Source organism: Eurytemora carolleeae, unplaced genomic scaffold, assembly GCF_000591075.1.
Source record: "Eurytemora carolleeae unplaced genomic scaffold, Eaff_2.0 scaffold130, whole genome shotgun sequence".
In the NCBI taxonomy this organism is placed as follows: Eukaryota; Metazoa; Arthropoda; class Copepoda; order Calanoida; family Temoridae; genus Eurytemora; species Eurytemora carolleeae.
In genome coordinates this window covers 193,777-211,197 of record NW_019397116.1, presented here as the reverse complement: position 1 = coordinate 211,197, position 17,421 = coordinate 193,777, and the positions used below count along the sequence as shown (strand labels likewise).

At 31.8% G+C, this 17,421-nt stretch overlaps 2 protein-coding genes and 1 long non-coding RNA gene across 3 annotated transcripts; 1 reads left to right on the top strand and 2 right to left on the bottom strand.

Annotated features, from left to right (window-relative positions):
* LOC111711996 (apolipoprotein D) lies at positions 1-5,183 on the top strand. Its single transcript, XM_023486497.1, has 8 exons — positions 1-99; positions 312-404; positions 559-632; positions 1,302-1,381; positions 2,229-2,326; positions 3,116-3,226; positions 3,731-3,794; positions 4,777-5,183. Exons 2-8 carry the CDS (start codon positions 320-322, stop codon positions 4,850-4,852), a joined length of 588 nt encoding a protein of 195 aa, XP_023342265.1. The 5' UTR covers positions 1-99; positions 312-319; the 3' UTR covers positions 4,853-5,183.
* A 2,348-nt stretch (positions 5,184-7,531) lies between these two features.
* Positions 7,532-16,503, bottom strand: LOC111712003 (papilin). Its single transcript, XM_023486505.1, has 16 exons — positions 16,390-16,503; positions 15,697-15,767; positions 14,659-14,785; positions 14,014-14,115; positions 13,304-13,435; positions 12,827-12,907; positions 12,554-12,732; positions 12,375-12,496; positions 11,883-11,984; positions 11,513-11,617; positions 10,728-10,796; positions 10,245-10,492; positions 9,709-9,880; positions 9,285-9,448; positions 8,737-8,865; positions 7,532-8,087 (listed from the first exon to the last, which is right to left on the bottom strand). Exons 1-16 carry the CDS (start codon positions 16,486-16,488, stop codon positions 8,013-8,015), a joined length of 1,977 nt encoding a protein of 658 aa, XP_023342273.1. The 5' UTR covers positions 16,489-16,503; the 3' UTR covers positions 7,532-8,012.
* A 288-nt stretch (positions 16,504-16,791) lies between these two features.
* On the bottom strand, positions 16,792-17,324 carry LOC111712004 (uncharacterized). The gene is made up of 3 exons (XR_002767364.1): positions 17,237-17,324; positions 16,964-17,142; positions 16,792-16,906 (listed from the first exon to the last, which is right to left on the bottom strand). It is a non-coding gene; the product is annotated as an uncharacterized LOC111712004 (long non-coding RNA).
* Positions 17,325-17,421: the final 97 nt, after the last annotated feature.

Sequence of the window (17,421 nt, the reverse complement as noted above, 5' to 3'; positions counted from 1 at the left end):
AATTTTGTATGTGTGCAAAAAGTAAGGTCCGATGACGCAACAATATGACAAATGTGAAAAAATAAAGAGGAGCTCAGTTCAATACAAATATTATTCCAGGTATCATATTAAAATAAACACTTGAATATTTAAACTATTCTACAATTTAGTAATTCAAATAACATAAAATTAAACAAGCTACGACCAAACACACTTTACAATGTGCGAACAATCTCAAAAATCAGTTTTAGACGTGCGCAAGAGTACGAAATTCAATAAAAATATTGATCGAATTATAGCTGTTAACGTATCTTAAATATATATTTTGTTAGACGTTAAAATGCTTTGGCTTCTATGTTTGGCATGCTTTGTCTCCTTTGGACAAACAGCTGTTTGGAACCTTGGGGCATGCCCAGATATACCAGGTTAAATATGTTATTTCAAGATGGCGGTGATTTTTCAAGACAGCAGTGATTTTCTACATAAGAAGATGCATTCGATAAACTCCGGGATTTGTTTCATCTTTTTGCATTAAAAAATTCCAAATTCTAAAGAAAAAAATAGATTACAATTCTCTAGGAATGGACAACTTTGATTTAACAAAGTATATGGGAACCTGGTTTGAATATTCAAATGTTTTTGAAATATTCCAGGTAAAAATAAAATATTGTCTTCTGTTTTTTTACCCTTTAATGGGACCGTTAATGTAATTTCAATTAATACTTCTCCTTATTAATCTACAGAATCACTTGATTTGCAAACTGTACATACTTCCGTTTTACAGAAATTTGAACAGTTTTAGAGAAATAAACACAGGCTTTGATGATCGTTGCCAAAGATTTAAAACGAATCGTTCAAAATTGGGCATTGCCATCTTTGCATGAAAGGTTACTTGAAACTACGTTTACAGATTTATATTTCTAACTAAATGTAATTAATACAAGTTTAACAGCTCTATATGTAATGCAGTATACTTTCTATAAAACAAATATGATAAAAATGTATTGCAGTACAGAGAGATAAAGTTCCAAACATGGTTTATAACCCAAAAAATGTTATTTTCAATGTATTTTAAGAAGCAGAAATAAAAGACCTTGTTCTTTTTAAACTTATAATTTTAAAGAAAGTACATAATTTCCCAATTTGTGCCTGTTACAAAATCAAATAATTGATGTTATTTGAAACCCCACTTTCCGAAAGTTGATTCAAAGATTTTATATACGAGATAATTTAATTAATAAACATAAATATAGAATATTTCAGATAAAGCAAAAACATGAACTAAATGTATATAAGATTATAATTATTTATTTAAATATCAGATTGGAGCTAAATGTGTTCGTGCACAATATGCCATCAAGGGAGAAACTATTAGTGTTAAAAATGAACAAGTTAATATGTGGTAAGTTTTAAAACTGTTTTAAAACTGAGGTTTTTTAACAAACCAATCTTAAGTTTTGTCCTAAAAATTTTTGGACCCCCCCCTCCCCCCATCCTATCAATCTTGTACATTTACTTTTTATTATTGAGGGTTAGGTTAGGTTAAGATAATGTCTTGGCCGAGCGCTCCTGCTAGGATTGGCTAGGGGGCCGAGTGCTGCGGTTAGAACAGTCTAGGGACCGAGCGCCGCGGCTAGGACAGGCTAGAGGGCAGGGCGCTGTGGCCACATGATCAATTATACAAATGTACAAATTTAATAGGAGGGGGAGGGGCCCAAAAATCGTTCTCTAAGAAATTACCTATGCATGTTTAATTGATATCTACTTAGTCCTAAAAATTCTGAGATGTTTAAAACATAATTAAAAATTATATTTGTAAAAAAGTTATTATGCAATAATTAACTCTCACAAGAGTTTTGTAGTTTGTATTTGAATTTTTTTTGCAACATTGAATATTAAAGAAGCAGAGCTTTTTATTGGGCTTTAGAAATTATCTATTTCCCGGAGAAATAATAATTATTTAATCATTTAAAAGGAAGACGACATTTGCGAGGGAATTCTTTTGCGTGTTCCGATTCTTCAATAACATATTTTAGAACGAAACGCGCAGTTATTTGTGTAAACTTATAATTCGAAATGTTTTTAAATTGATTTTGATTTCTAAAATTGTGTTGAAATTATGAAAACCCTTGCACGACAACGGACTTCAGGCCTTTCTAAGAAAAGCCATACCTTTGTTTACAATCTTTGATTTATTTAGTTAAAACTCACAAACTGATTTTATTGTACACATATTGCCTTTATCTCAGGTGGAACAGTTACCAACAAGTTCAAGGATCAGCGAGGCCAGCTGATCCAGCCAAACCAAATAAGGCGGAGTTAGTTGTAACATTCGAAGGAATACCATGTAAGTTTTCTTGCTGCAGGGCACACACTAGAATAGAAGGGGGGGGGGTTAATTTAGTGTACCGTCCCGTGTTGCTTTAGATAGTCCGTATGTGTACTGTACAGCTTGTTCTAATTGCTTTAAAGTCGGCCCGGTACTTGAAATGAACCGGAGTTTTCTGTGAGGAGTTCTGAATCTATGAAATGTTGGTTGAGTGGGTGGGTGGGGAACCTAGATCCAGTGTAAAACTGCATGCGGTGCAATGCATCATTCATTACTCCTTATCCTTCCTATAGACTTACCTAATTTTGGAAAGTTTAAACTTCTAGCGGTAATTCTTAACTATACTAGATGTTAAACAATTTTTAAAATATGTATGTAGGAATTGTTAAAAGTGATTTTCTATTTCTTTTTTTTTTAAATATTGACATCTCACAGATCACTTATGCATTTATTCGGAACATGTCAAGGTTAAGAGGGGTTAAAATCAAATCTAACTTGCATGCTCTCTAGAGACCAGGCTTAATGAATATTGATAAACTGTTGAACCTCGTAGACATTATTGAACCCCTTCTCTTGTCCGCCAGTTCAAATTAAAGAAGTGGTTCAACTTGTCTTCGCAGTTGAACTGTATTATTCATTTAATCTGGTCCAACGCTAAATACTTTATTTAAATATAGAACTATTTAAATGTGCTTAATTTGTTGTTTTAAATTTTAATTTTGTTTAGTCCAGTCTACTAGTAGTGGAAAAGTAGCTCCTAACTACAGTGTAGTGGATACTGATTATACAACCTATGCTATTGTTTAGTCCAGTCTACTAGTAGTGGAAAAGTAGCTCCTAACTACAGTGTAGTAGATACTGATTATACAACCTATGCTATTGTTTACCAATGCACCACATTCCCTGTCTGGAGAAGAGGTAAGTCTTTTTATACAGTTTAACCCAGTACTGTGGAGACATCGAAAGAACTTATAAAACGTTGTCTTGACAATTTTTTAATAGGTTTCTTTAAGAAACTTTCTTACTATTCATATCTAAAGTTCAGTAATTGTAAAAATTAATAAACTGTCAGGTTACCAAATTGTTGGTTACCAAATTTTCCAATTACCAAATTGGTAGGTTACCAAATTGTTAGTTACCAAAATGTTAGTTACCGAATTATTAGTTACCAATAATCTGCCCATCGAAAATACAGATCAAAGGGACTGTCTTAGTAATTTCAAGAACATTCTGCAAAGAAGGCAATTCCTGTGTCACAAATGGTACCCTGATACCTTTATCTGACAAAAAATGTGAAAAATATTGTTGATAGTGTTTTCCTGTAGTAGAAATGCGCAAGTCACTTTTGTAGAGAAACCACAATTAAAAATATATTCAGTTTTCAAAATTTTAATAAAAGTTAAATTTTTATTTTATTTCTAGAGTCACTTTGGGTTCTCACCAGGCGACAAGTTCCAGAACAAGCCCTGGTGGATTCTGTTTACAAGTTTGTATTTATTATTATTTTTTGATTTCAGGCGCAAGCAAAATTTGGTACAATTAGTGTCTTTGCATAAATACTTAATAAATATATATTTGATGACTGTTTATTATTCTAGGACGAATTTGACGTCATCCGTGTTTAATCACAGAGTACGCTAGCCTAGCGACACTGTAATTTCATATATAATGTTAACATTAACATTAACATTATCATTGACTTTAAACAATTCAATAAAGTTTATGGTTGTCAGTATATAATGTTAACATTAACATTAACATTAACATTATCATTGACTTTAAACAATTCATTAAAGTTTATGGTTGTCAGTATATAAAGTTAACATTAACATTAACATTAACATTAACATTGACTTTAAACAATTCATTAAAGTTTATGGTTGTCAGTATATAAAGTTAACATTAACTTTAACATTAACATTGACTTTAAACAATTCACTAAAGTTTATGGTTGTCAGTTTATAAAGTTAACATTAACATTAACAATAACATTAACATTGACTTTAAACAATTCATTAAAGTTTATGGTTGTCAGTATTTAAAGTTAACATTAAGAATAACATTAACATTAACATCAAAATTAAAATTAATAATTGAGTTTAAACCATTCTTTTCAGTATATGGTTGTCAGTATATAAAGTTAACATTAACATTAACATTAACATTAACATTAACATGAACATTAACATTGACTTTAAACAATTCATTAAAGTTTATGCTTGTCAGTATATTAAATTTACCTAAATGTTAATTTCTATGGTAATATCAATTAGCATTAACATTTGTATGTTAATATTAACATAAATTAAATTAATAAATAAGATCAATGGTCTCATATTGTGCCTGGTATCCTTAGGAGGTCACTTAGAATAGCGCTTACAATCCTTTTAAGTCACCGACAACAACATATAAAATTGTTTCTATATATGCTTGAATTGTGAGGCCATATTTAAGGCATTATTTTTTAGGAAGATGACCAGCCTAGGCCTGCCTGTTCAAAACTTGGAGAAAACTGAACAAGAAGGATGTTCACTCCTCCCCTAGATATACTGTCATCGTCGTATATATCAATATAATTAAAACAACTTTCGATTTCAATTTTTGATATCTCCTAAGCTTTGAAACATTCACATAAACATGGAAACAAAGAGAAGCTGTCAATAATAACAGCTTATCTTTTTTTTTACTTGTAAACTTGTAATTTGGAAAAATCTTTTTACGAAATTAAAATTTAAAAAGAAAGGTCGTCTTCATTGTATTGATATAAACACCGACCACTGCAATGATTGGTTTGATGTACAATTTATTATGAAAAATATTAAGATACTTTTATTGTTAAATCCAAATTTGTTTAAATAAAATATGGAATCCTCTTTTTGATGCTAATCAGAAATATAATGTTTTAATTTAAGTTGTTATGCCAATTTTCTGTTAAGATTAAAATTCGCAAATTATTTTTGTTTTGTTTTACGATGTACACAAAGAGAACATGTTCACAATTAATTTAGAAGATTGGCGCGAAGCACCCTCTAAGGCTAGTATATATAAACTTTGCTTGTCTGGTTGTCTGTCTGTCTGTCTGTCTGTCTGTCTGTCTGTCTGTCCGTTTGTATCCAATAAACGTCAAAACGGCTGAACCGATCGGGCCCAAATTTTGTGTGGTACCTCACATATCCCCAGGGAAGGTTTCTAGATGATCAAAATTTTAGAATTTTGCCTACAACAAGAATCGGTTTGCATTGAATTTTGAAAATCCATGAAACTTTTATTATAAAATGATCCGCACATTTTTTTCTTCTCTTGTTTTGCAATGATTTTTAAAATTCGGTGATCGTGATGGACCAAACCTCTGTGGAACAAAAAAAAGTAGACGTTAGTTCCACATTTATTGAAAATATTTCGGTCTGGATTGACCCAAAGATAACACACAAAGAGAAAATGTTTACAGATAATGAAATATTATAGATGGGCGCAAAGCACTCTAAAAGCCCAGTAAAAAATATTTAGGGAATAACAAAATCAATTTTAACTCGAATTTAAATTTTGAAATAAAAAATGATTATTTTTCATTTAACCCAATCCTGATTGGCTATTTTTGATGGGGGGTGGTTCTTTTCCATCCCCCCTTCCCTTTGGAATTTAACCTTAGATTTGAGAAAGGGGTGTGTGATAAATGTTCTTTAGTCCATTTTTTCAAGGCCTGCTGATTGAAAAAAGGTAGACCCCTTACTTTAATGGTTAGGGTGCTTGTAAAAACATCCATTTTCCAGATCTGTAGCTTAATTATCTACAAAGTAATTGACTATTATTTTTAGATTTTTGTGAAATAAATACCACCCGTTTGACCGCCCCCCCCCCCACNTGCTTTGGATTTTAGAATGATTCAAAATGATTCAAAATGATTCAAAATGATTCAAAATTAATAAGAATTCAATAATTTATTGGTTTTATAGAACCTTATTATCGATTTTAAAAATTCAATTTCAACAATATCACTATCACTATCTTTCACTATCATTTTTTTAAATCATTTTGTAAAAGAATTGAGTCTTTGTGACAAACTATGGTTTTCTGATCCTTATATCTTTGCAACCCAATGCCATAGACCTTACATATTTCAAACTATAAATTTTGTCAGTTTAAAGAATCTAAGTTTGAACTATCAGGTGGAAACATATAGGTATTAATAAATCAGAGTTTGTTACAAAAACTCAATTCCTTTCTTTATCATTTCTTTAAAGTTCACAAACCTACTAAATAGTTTAATTAATATAGAATCAATTGAGAGGTTTAAAGTGACTACATACAGTCCTAATTAGTAAGTGGTTCCTGGCAGCACTTGACAATCTCTCGTCTGTCCATAATCCATAATAGTCTTTATCAGATTGACAATAATGAGAATATCATCGTTTTAAATCAATTAGGAAAATTTCCTTTATTGTCCCTGCAGCATACATATACAAGTCGATAAATTAGGTAAAATTCATTCGACATTATACTGTCGCCACTTTGAGACCTAATAGTAACTCTTCACGTTTTGGTTTTAAGTATCAGAAAATCTGGTCACATATTAGAAAAACTTCTAGAAAGCTCTTCAATAAGAGAAGCTATGATATTTACTTGAACTTATGTCTACACAATATAGATTTGTTTAATGTTTCAAATACGTATAAATCAGGGAATAACAATAAAAGGAAAGGAAATGGCGCTGGTCTGGATTAAGAAAGCCAGTCGCACTTGTTTGCAGAGGAGTTCGGTATTACAAACGCGCACTCTTTTGGAACAGACACACAACATGACTACAGTCAAGGAAATTGCAGAGCAATGTCGTCAATTATAGTCCGGACTAGCAAATGTCTTCGGATTTAAAGCACGCAATTTTTGCCAGTCGCGGGGTGCAATTTAAACTCCCCTTAAGCTTAAATAACGAGTAGTTTATTTTAAACTTTAATCAAACTAAATTCTTTGCATGAAAACTTGGCTTCAAAGTGTTGACTTAAATATGTAAATAATATATAATATGTATATTAAACTTATTTTTAAGTAAATAATTAACAGTAAACAAATGTACTCTCCTAGACTACACAAATATCTACAGTACACGCCTTCGGTTCGGTATTCCTTACACACTCTTTTGGTACAGACATGGCACACACACATGACGTTTCCGCCCCCTGGTATAAATAGTATCAACTTTATTCTGCATCCTTCATAATAATCATACAAAATTTAGCTGTTTTTTATTACATATGGTAAATAAATATAAAGCAACAATTTAGAATACAATTAATATTTTAAACTAAAATTTAATTTTTTGTAATAACAACACTATTTAAAAGACAAAAATTCTATATTCAAAAATCCGTTTGCGATTCTTTTGAAAGAAGTTTATTAGCCTTCCTCTTTTTTTCAAATATTCTATCGGCAATTTTTAAATAATTACGGTGCTATCGTATGATATATGGCTTAACAATTTTGGATTAAAGAATGTCCCAAGATTGGTACATTTGAACCCATTTTAAATTTTAATTGGTGAAAAAAAAACATTTTTCAAATGAAAATAAAAAATTTATAAACGTGAGAAAAAAAAAATAAGACTAATGAAGTATGATCACACCCAATTGATAAGTTATTAAATATAAACACAGTGAACTTGACATAAAATCACAAAAAAGCCAAAAAAAAACACTAAAATGAGAGAAATTTAAAAAACTTCCTCTCTTGTATCAAAACACTGAATTCCATCTTGATTTATCAGCTCCAAACATGATGATAGATCCTTAAAAAAAAATTTCATTATCAACTAAAAACAAATAATTCCAATCTTTACGCTACAAAAATCATGAATTTTAAGGTTTTGAAAAAATTATAATTTTATATAATTTACTATATACTAATGAAGTATATATTGACTAGAAACTGTCATGTCTGAATCAATGCGTCAAATATTGCATGTATATTGTATACTGTATTATGCAGTGGAAGGTGATCAAATTAAAGAATCCACTTGCGGATTTCAAAATTGTTTAAAGGGAGTGTTAGCAAAAAATAAAAGGGGGTATTATAGACAGATCCCGAATTGAATTTGTTGTTGATTGCTGCTAATTTTATTTCTATTTGTTAGATTTATCAGGAGAAAATGGTTAAAAACGCCAGGAAATGGTTAAAACACAATAAGCATAGATCCCGCGTAAATTCGCCGAGTGGCATTATTCCACCCAAACCATAAATAGGTCAATTAAACTTAAAAAATCGTTCAGATATTACAAGTTATAAATGTCAAATTCAATTCGGGGCATGTAAAATTGATAGAGAAAAAAATTAATTTAAATTAGGATCAGCCTATAACTTTTCGCGAACACAAGAAAAATAGTCATACATTAAAACCTTCCAATAATATATAAAATGATAGATGAAGAGGTGATAACCTGGCATGTTGAGGGTAGTGGTTTATGTACACGAATATTTTTACAATATCTGTCCATCTCATCTGAGCACAGGGGACCGTTCTTAGACTTCAGGCGCATTGTGAAAATATAATTAGTGCCAGCGACAACCTAAGAAAACAAAATTGTCCTTCAAAAATACATAAAAAGTTTTTACATCGTTAACTCACATAAAAATTGATTTTGTAATCTTCTTTTAAACGGAAGCTAAAAGCAAGTGCATTGCAGTTTTAAAATGTGAGTGTCCAGGGCTACAAAAAAGTATATGTGAGTTGATGAGGTAAACCAAGGCCTGGGTGTTGCGACAATCCAAGGTTCTTAAAATGTGATGTTTTCATAGATTTCTTGATCTCTATTCGTTTACAGGAGGCAGGGGGCAGTGCTGTCTTCTAAACTATATTTTTTATAAAACGTGCCATACCCCCCCCCCCTTCTCCGTTTAAAACACAAGAACCATAAAATATGTAGTATTTCCCATATTTCCTTAAGATTTACTAATCTTGTCGCCTCTCTTTTTTCTACTATTTTACCTGTTTTTTTACATCTAAGACCTCTAAAAGTGTAGTTCCTTGGCACTGAACCCCTGAGATAAGTGCTAATCCCCCCAACAGCTTCTTAGAAGCAATCCCAGCCACCATCTTGGCATCACTGTCCAGTTGGGCAGATGCAGGGGCGCCAAGGATTGGGAAATATCCTGGATAAAATCAAAATAAGTATTTTTGAGAAAATTCATCGTTCATTAAGAGGTCTTTAGTAAATCAATAATTATACTTTTTATTAGGTATCAAAGAGTTGTGACAACTGTCCTACTGAATTTGTAAAGTGTTTTGAAAAATGTTAAATCTAGTTGATTTTAACACCTCCAAAATTTGAAGAAACAAATATCATAAATTCTTCCTGTTTTTTCCTCAAGCGTGGCAAAAGATTTTTAACCACCGCTTAAAATTGTTTTACCTCCAATTATGCCGAAGTTAGAATCATCTACCGGGCATTCAAGTTTCTCGGTACAGCAGCCAAGATCATCTTTAACAATGATGCAGTTCTCCCGTGTTCTGGAAGCTGGAGCTATGGCTGGACATTTTTTAATGTTACAAGATAGATCAGGGGGACTGCTGCATACACATGCCTAAAAAGAGAACACAGTTATGCATATTTTCTCAAAGATCATTTAACCCCCCCCCCCCATCCGTTAAGAAAATATTTTTTTCTCCAAAAGATAAGTATGTTGGGGTTTATTTGCTGAATTTGGTGAAATAAATGGATTTTTGGGTTAAAAGTATCGAAAAGAAGGAAACAACTTGTCCAATTTATTTTATTTTTTTCCCCAAATCATCAAAAATCACCACCCCTCCCCTGCACTTGGAAAAATTCTGGAAAACATCTATGTCTATGGTTGCCCCCTCCAGTAGAATTTTTATATGGTTTCATGAATTTAAGAGCTGGGGAGTGGGGACAGTTGAAATTGTTTTTAACAAAGCATTCTTTGTTACCTTGCAAGGATCGCTGTCGAGTCGAACAATATCTCCAATAGCGTAGGATTCGTTTCCAAACTTGCATTTTGGTAGTGGAGGAGGTAGAGGAGGGAACCTGCTGCGAAGTTGTTTACCACAGGTAGAAACACAATCAACCAACATCTCAAAATTATTTTCATTCCCTCGGCATCCTCCATATAGAAACTCTTCGCATCTATTGCTCTCGGTGTTGTAATAATATCTTGGTTTCAAAGCAAAACAAGGACCTTCAAAATTTTAATTAAAAATTGATTTTTCTTAGCCCTACCGTTTTATGTGTCCGAGAAACTTTGTTGTTGAATCACCCTGTAATTTTAAGGTTTAAAAAACTGGAAACCTGTTTTTATTAAGTTATGTATTGAGTAGAGCAAGTGGGAAAAATCAAAAAGACAGTTTAAGATGGTGTGAACTGTAGAGTAGACCCCCCTCCCCTCCCTAAAGAGGTTAAGAAGTTTTATTTACCTGCATCCATAGGTTTATTACAGATGGGGTTAGTAGGGGCAGGAACTGGAATTGTGACAGAACCATCATCTAATACAAAAGCAAAATAAATGAATTTCCAATTTACCCTAAGTTGAAATTAATCAATAGCTAAAACTAGCTAGATGTACTGGGAATGGATAGATGAGCTGCTTCTCTGTTGTCTAGAGTGGACTATACCTAGCTGGCTGTTCGTCAAATGCAACCTCCGATATGGTTTCAAAATGCTTAGATCTTGAAAGTGTTATCGCATCGGTGTGTACTTTTAAGCAAAGAAAAAACTGTATATGTCTTATGTCTTATGTCTTATTGATTTATCCTCATGTAAAATAACAATGTTAATTAATAGAAAGGTAAATAATTATTTTAAAGTTCATCATTAAAGTTTAGGAATCACTGTTGAAAACCTTTTAGCTACCCTTGTCATTTAGTAAATTTTCAAGTCTTTGCTCATTTTTGATTTAATTTTCCAAAAAAAATTAGATCAATTTTGATCCATAAAATCTTAAACTGAAAAGAACCTTTACAATTACATGTCCTTGTCCAAAAATCATAAACTTGAAAATTTGGCAATTTGTCCCAGATATAAATTTTTCAAAATAGCCAAGAACATTTTAAATTCTACTAACAATGTAAAATATTCTAAAAATATACAACAAAAACTAAATATTATAAAAATATACAACAAAAACTAAATATTATAAAAATATACAACAAAAACTAAATATTATAAAAATATACAACAAAAACTAAATATTATAAAAAACCTGGGTTTGGAATTAGTGCTGATCTGGCAGAGGCAGGTAGATGAGCAGCACATGCTTTCTCGCATTCTGCTGCGCTCACAAAATTGTTGCCATTTCCATTGCAGCCTTAATTAAACAAAATTTTATTTTCAAATCAGTCGCAAAGTATCCCTTTAAAAAATTTAAACAATTAGGCTTTTGGGCTCTCAGGTACTTCCACAAAAATCTACCAAATTGCAAAGTTTGGAATTTAAGAAAAAAGTAAATTCCAACCGAAAAAATATTTATCAACATGCAGCCACCTTTGCCTTGTACAACCTTGACAAGAAATAAAATCTTGAATGTTAAAATAAAAATAAGAAAGGCTGGCCACTGCCAGACCTATAGCTACCTCCATAGTTGAATGAGACACATGAACTGGATTCCTTATCAAAAAAAAATCTTGTGATTGCTGCTCTACAGTCACCAATCATTTTCTCGGTCAAACAGGGGTCTGTAAAAATAATATTTAAATTTAAATAAAAAATTTGATGGAATTTTTCATATCTCATTTATATTTATTTTTAACTCTGACTGATACATCCTAATTTTTGAGCTGAAAATTTAGTGGTGGAAAGATATTGAGTTTTAGCCACAAACTGGGATTTTCTAATCCCTTTATCTTTCCAACCCAGTGCCGTAGACCTTAGATATTTCAAACTGTGAACTCTGTTGGCTAAAATTATCTAAGTTTGAAATATCACAGGTTTAAATCATCAGGTTGCTAAGAGGTAGGGATTCAAAAATTTGAGTTTGTTGCAACGACTCAATTCCTTTAAGTCTACACATAAACCTCAAGTTTCCTCGTAAAAATAAACATAATGGAATTTTGATGATAACTTACCATATTCCTCAATATTCAGCTCTGTGATGGTTAACATATTTCTTCCTTCCCCTAGATCCATTGGAACAATATCTATTGGAATCTCAATAGAGTGTTCACCATGGCAGTTTATGTCTCCAGATCTAATAATTTAGACATTTGATAATTTGGCATGACAGTTTTTAAAATAAATGTGTTACCTTATAATTTCAATGCAATGATCATCTGAATCACAGGCGTATGGTAGAGGTTTGTAGGCATATATGTTTGAGCAAATTTTAATCTCCTCATCTTGACAATCTGGTCCGGTCTTGGTGATCATTTTCAGGGTAAGGATAAAATTAGTTCCAGCCACTACTTGTTTCTTAACATTCACAACCTAAACAAATTGGATATTCATAAACTCTTAGAGTTCTAAATGTGTAAAAATAATATTTATTTTGAAGTGAAGCAGCGCTACTATTTTGTTTTACCTCAAGTAGCTTTACATGTGCACATTCTTCTCCAACTACAGAAGATATTCCAACGAGCTTCTTTGCAGCTTGAACAGCCAACTAAATACAGAATAAATATTGTATCAAATAAATAAGATAAGTAGATAATTGTGAAAGCTTGAGTTTTGTAAATTATTCTGGAACCTAATGGACCTTTGATATTTCAATCTTTGTCTTAATTAACTGTTCAGCTTGCACACAAATCTGCCCCTTTGGTAAAAGTAAATTCAACCTATATGAAGCATAAAGTCTGACCGTGTCAACCTTGTTGCACCGGCTAGTCCTGTCCATAGAGCTAGGTACAGTACAACTGGGACCGGAAAGGTTGACCCCGCTCGGATATTCAAATGTACTACGGCTGCCCGTGCTTGAAATATTAAATCACAATTGGTTGAAAAGTTCTAAAGGCTAGAAATTAACAGTTTAAAATAAGTAATAAGATCCTTTCTATTTTACCTTTTTAACTTCTCCATCTATGGGAGCATCACTAGGACACCCTGGACAAGATATAGTTGCTCCTGGAGCCCCTGGGAATACTGTAGACAGTGAACCTGATATTTGAACAGGCAAGGTGTTAACACCTCCTACCTAGAATAATACAGGGAATGTAATAAATATACCACTTTCACAAAGTTTAAAAAAATCTTATCATTGTGTTTAATCTTTCAAAAATCACGGAAGAAAGTTTCTTCTTCTATTGTTCAAATATATTTGGTACTGTTTGGTTTTAGAAATATTAATTCCATAAGAACTTGTAAATTTTAACAGACTCTGACAAAACTAGTTACGTTAAAATGTAATAAAACTTTGATACAATCAAATATAATGTTTTTTTAAATGTTTCCAAATTGGTAGAATGAGAAACAAAACAAAATGTTGTCCTTAAAGCATAGTAAACTACCAACTCATTAAACAAAGGGATGTTACATTAATTAACTGTATGTAGTATGTACAAAATCAAAAATTATCTTGGGAACTAATTTTTGATTAATTGGGGGGAAAATAAAAACTGGGGATATCAAAAGGCAAGTTTTTTATTCTTTTTAAAAAATTTTACCAAAAAATCATTTATTTTTTTTAAACTTCTGGGGAAAATAATTGATTTTCTGAAGGATGAGGAATGCTTTTTCAGGAAAATATACATACCCTGATTAAATAATTAGTACCTGGATAAAGGGTCCAGATCCTCCAGGTCTGCATCTATTCAGACAAGATTCAAGATTAAGGAAATTGTTCGCATTTCCCTGGCATCCACTGTAATCAAACCTCTGAACAAAATGAAAACTTTAAATTGTTTAATTAATAGATAACATCAATTTAAAAGTCATGTAAGAGTTTATGATTTTGTATCTAATGAAATTAGTCTTGACTAATAATAAAGAATTTTATTTATATACTATTTTTATGAAAGTTTGCTAGTGAACAGATATTAAAATTCAAGAAGGGTATTGGACATAAACAGCTTGTTTCAATTTTTTGCAAGGATCATTTGACCGTACATTACGAACTACATATAAATATACTGTCATTATACAGCATTAGAACTAAACTGTTCCTTCCTTTTGTATGAATTTTATGAAATCGTACATTATGTAGTATATCAGGTATACACTCAACTCCCTTACAGAGAAATAAAATGATCCAGTACTAGAAAGTTAAATTTCCTTTTTAGATCAGAAATATTTTTTAGGAAATCCGGTTTTGGGCTGTGGAAATAACAGATCTTTGGCAAAGGCTAGGAATCCAATAGACTTTAGTGGAGCTCCAACACAAAAGATCAATTTGCCATAAATTCCTTAGATTATTCTCACCTCACAATTGCCCGAGTTCTTGTTAAAAAACCATCTTGATTTGATCGCTCTGCAAGGACCTCTAGACATCTCTAGGCCGCAAGGATCAATTTCTGGAATAATTTCTATCTCTACAGTTGGCCGGCCTCTGAATGATAGAACAGTTATCATAATTCTCATATTGACACCCACAATCCACACAAAGATAAACAGAAAAATTGATTCTCATATTGACACTCACAATCCACACAAAGATAAACAGAAACATTGATTCTCATATTGACACTCACAATCCACACAAAGATAAACAGAAACATTGATTCTCATATTGACACCCACAATCCACACAAAGATAAACAGAAACATTGATTCTCATATTGACACCCACAATCCACACAAAGATAAACAGAAACATTTAACTTTCTAATATTAAGCAGACTCTTAATTTTTAAATGTATAATGTAGGGTAGGTTTAGGACGTTATAAAGGCTGGTCAGCGTTTTAAAAAACCTAAAACAGCCCATAAATATTTTGTTATTCAAGATCTTACGACTACAACTTTTAAAAGCACTTAAAAGTAGCTTAAGAACATGTGTCTAATTTTTATTTTGAAAGCTAACCTTGAAAAATTTAACTATAAAAATGCATTGCAAATCCATACCTCTACTTTTACCCTTTTTTCTGCTATGCATAGATTTAAGCCTCCCAGATGTTACAGGGTTAACATGGAATGGAATTAATGATATTGTCATTATGCTAAAGAATTTAAAAATCAAGATGCGGAATTATGGCAATACTTTTAATTTTCCTTTCATTAGATGAACAGTACATGCACTTTTAATTCAAGCTTTAACAATTTACTCATTGTCTCTGTAGCAGATATTCGCAAGTGACTCCGTAGAAAAACTACAAAAACTCAACTGTCCGAGAGATAACATTTGATATATCAATCAATCTTGATCAGATGAAGGTCTAAATTGTACCATTGTGAATTGAAATGAAATTGTGAATTGAAATGATATCTTCAATCACTAAAATCAATAAAAATGCCCCTGATACCTGAGCATACTGGAGGGGGATACACATGTGATGACACAGTCTCGTAAATCATCAAACATATTCTCTCCTCCCTTAATTAAACCAATTAGTTCAACATTAACCACTGCAAGCTAGGTTTAGATCTTTAAGCTGCAAACAGTGATAAATGGAAATGTTGGTGTCTTTCTTTCTACAGTGAAACCCTTAATAACGAATACATGGAAAGAATTCATCAAATGTCGTATTCTTCAATTTCTGATAATGGAATGTTGCAGATATTTAGTTTTTTAATTAAATGATTATATGGAGCTCTTTGAAACTGTTCCCGTATATTCATGGCTATTTATTTATTTTCGCAAATACTGAAATTTACGTAATATAGTATAAAACTCATTGAAAAATTGTCAAGACGACATTTGATAAATTCTTCCGATGTATTCGTTATTAAGGGTTTCACTGTACATACAAGAAACCAAGTTCAAAAATATCAGTTATAATATTTAAAAAGTTAGTACAAAGTACAAAATCCTTTTCCTTTTTCTTATTAAAAAATGACAACAAAGACAACAACAACTCCGTTTATTGTTTACTGTTTCTTGGATATAATATCAAATAGAAACTATTTTGAATTGAACAATGGACAGTCCTATTTAAAAAAATAGTTGCTAGCATGTCGGACTTTTTAATAAAAACATTGTTTCGAATTCCTTATACCTGACATCCCGAATAGTAGAATTCATTACATTTTCCACTTGTCACATCATAGTAAAACTTCTTGAGACGAGATCTACATAATAATATCATTAAACTCATTTATAAAGCGCGCAGAGGGCAGACATATTTTTAATTTGCGATAAGTGTATTTTGATTTCGCACAGTGTAACATCAGTACGACTGGAAATTCTCAAGGGGGAGTGGGGGTTTATTTTAATCTTTCAAGGGAGAGGTTTTATTACCCTTTGGAAACTGAAAACACCCAAGGAGGCCGTAGATTTCACTGACATAGAGGGTACTGAGTCCCAATGCCCCCCCCCCTTCCTTTAAGTCTACACATAAACCTCAAGTTTCCTCGTAAAAATAAACATAATGGAATTTTGATGATAACTTACCATATTCCTCAATATTCAGCTCTGTGATGGTTAACATATTTCTTCCTTCCCCTAGATCCATTGGAACAATATCTATTGGAATCTCAATAGAGTGTTCACCATGGCAGTTTATGTCTCCAGATCTAATAATTTAGACATTTGATAATTTGGCATGACAGTTTTTAAAATAAATGTGTTACCTTATAATTTCAATGCAATGATCATCTGAATCACAGGCGTATGGTAGAGGTTTGTAGGCATATATGTTTGAGCAAATTTTAATCTCCTCATCTTGACAATCTGGTCCGGTCTTGGTGATCATTTTCAGGGTAAGGATAAAATTAGTTCCAGCCACTACTTGTTTCTTAACATTCACAACCTAAACAAATTGGATATTCATAAACTCTTAGAGTTCTAAATGTGTAAAAATAATATTTATTTTGAAGTGAAGCAGCGCTACTATTTTGTTTTACCTCAAGTAGCTTTACATGTGCACATTCTTCTCCAACTACAGAAGATATTCCAACGAGCTTCTTTGCAGCTTGAACAGCCAACTAAATACAGAATAAANACATCATCCCTTCAACAATATTCTAGTATTAAACCCAGTCTACAGGGCAGCAAACATCATCCCTTCAACAATATATAGATTAAGATA

Bases quoted from the DNA above. Each gene is read 5' to 3' on its own strand.
- LOC111711996 (XM_023486497.1), top strand. From the start codon at position 320: ATGCTTTGGCTTCTATGTTTGGCATGCTTTGTCTCCTTTGGACAAACA. The intron at 405-558 runs GTTAAATATGTT...ACAATTCTCTAG, and splicing joins GGCATGCCCAGATATACCAG to GAATGGACAACTTTGATTTA. The intron at 3,795-4,776 runs GTTTGTATTTAT...ATTATTTTTTAG, and splicing joins CTGGTGGATTCTGTTTACAA to GAAGATGACCAGCCTAGGCC.
- LOC111712003 (XM_023486505.1), bottom strand. From the start codon at position 16,488: ATGAGTTTAATGATATTATTATGTAGATCTCGTCTCAAGAAGTTTTAC. The intron at 10,797-11,512 runs GTTTTTTATAAT...CTTTTGTATTAG, and splicing joins AGCACTAATTCCAAACCCAG to ATGATGGTTCTGTCACAATT. The intron at 8,866-9,284 runs GTAAAATAGTAG...TTGTTTTCTTAG, and splicing joins TCTTAGATGTAAAAAAACAG to GTTGTCGCTGGCACTAATTA.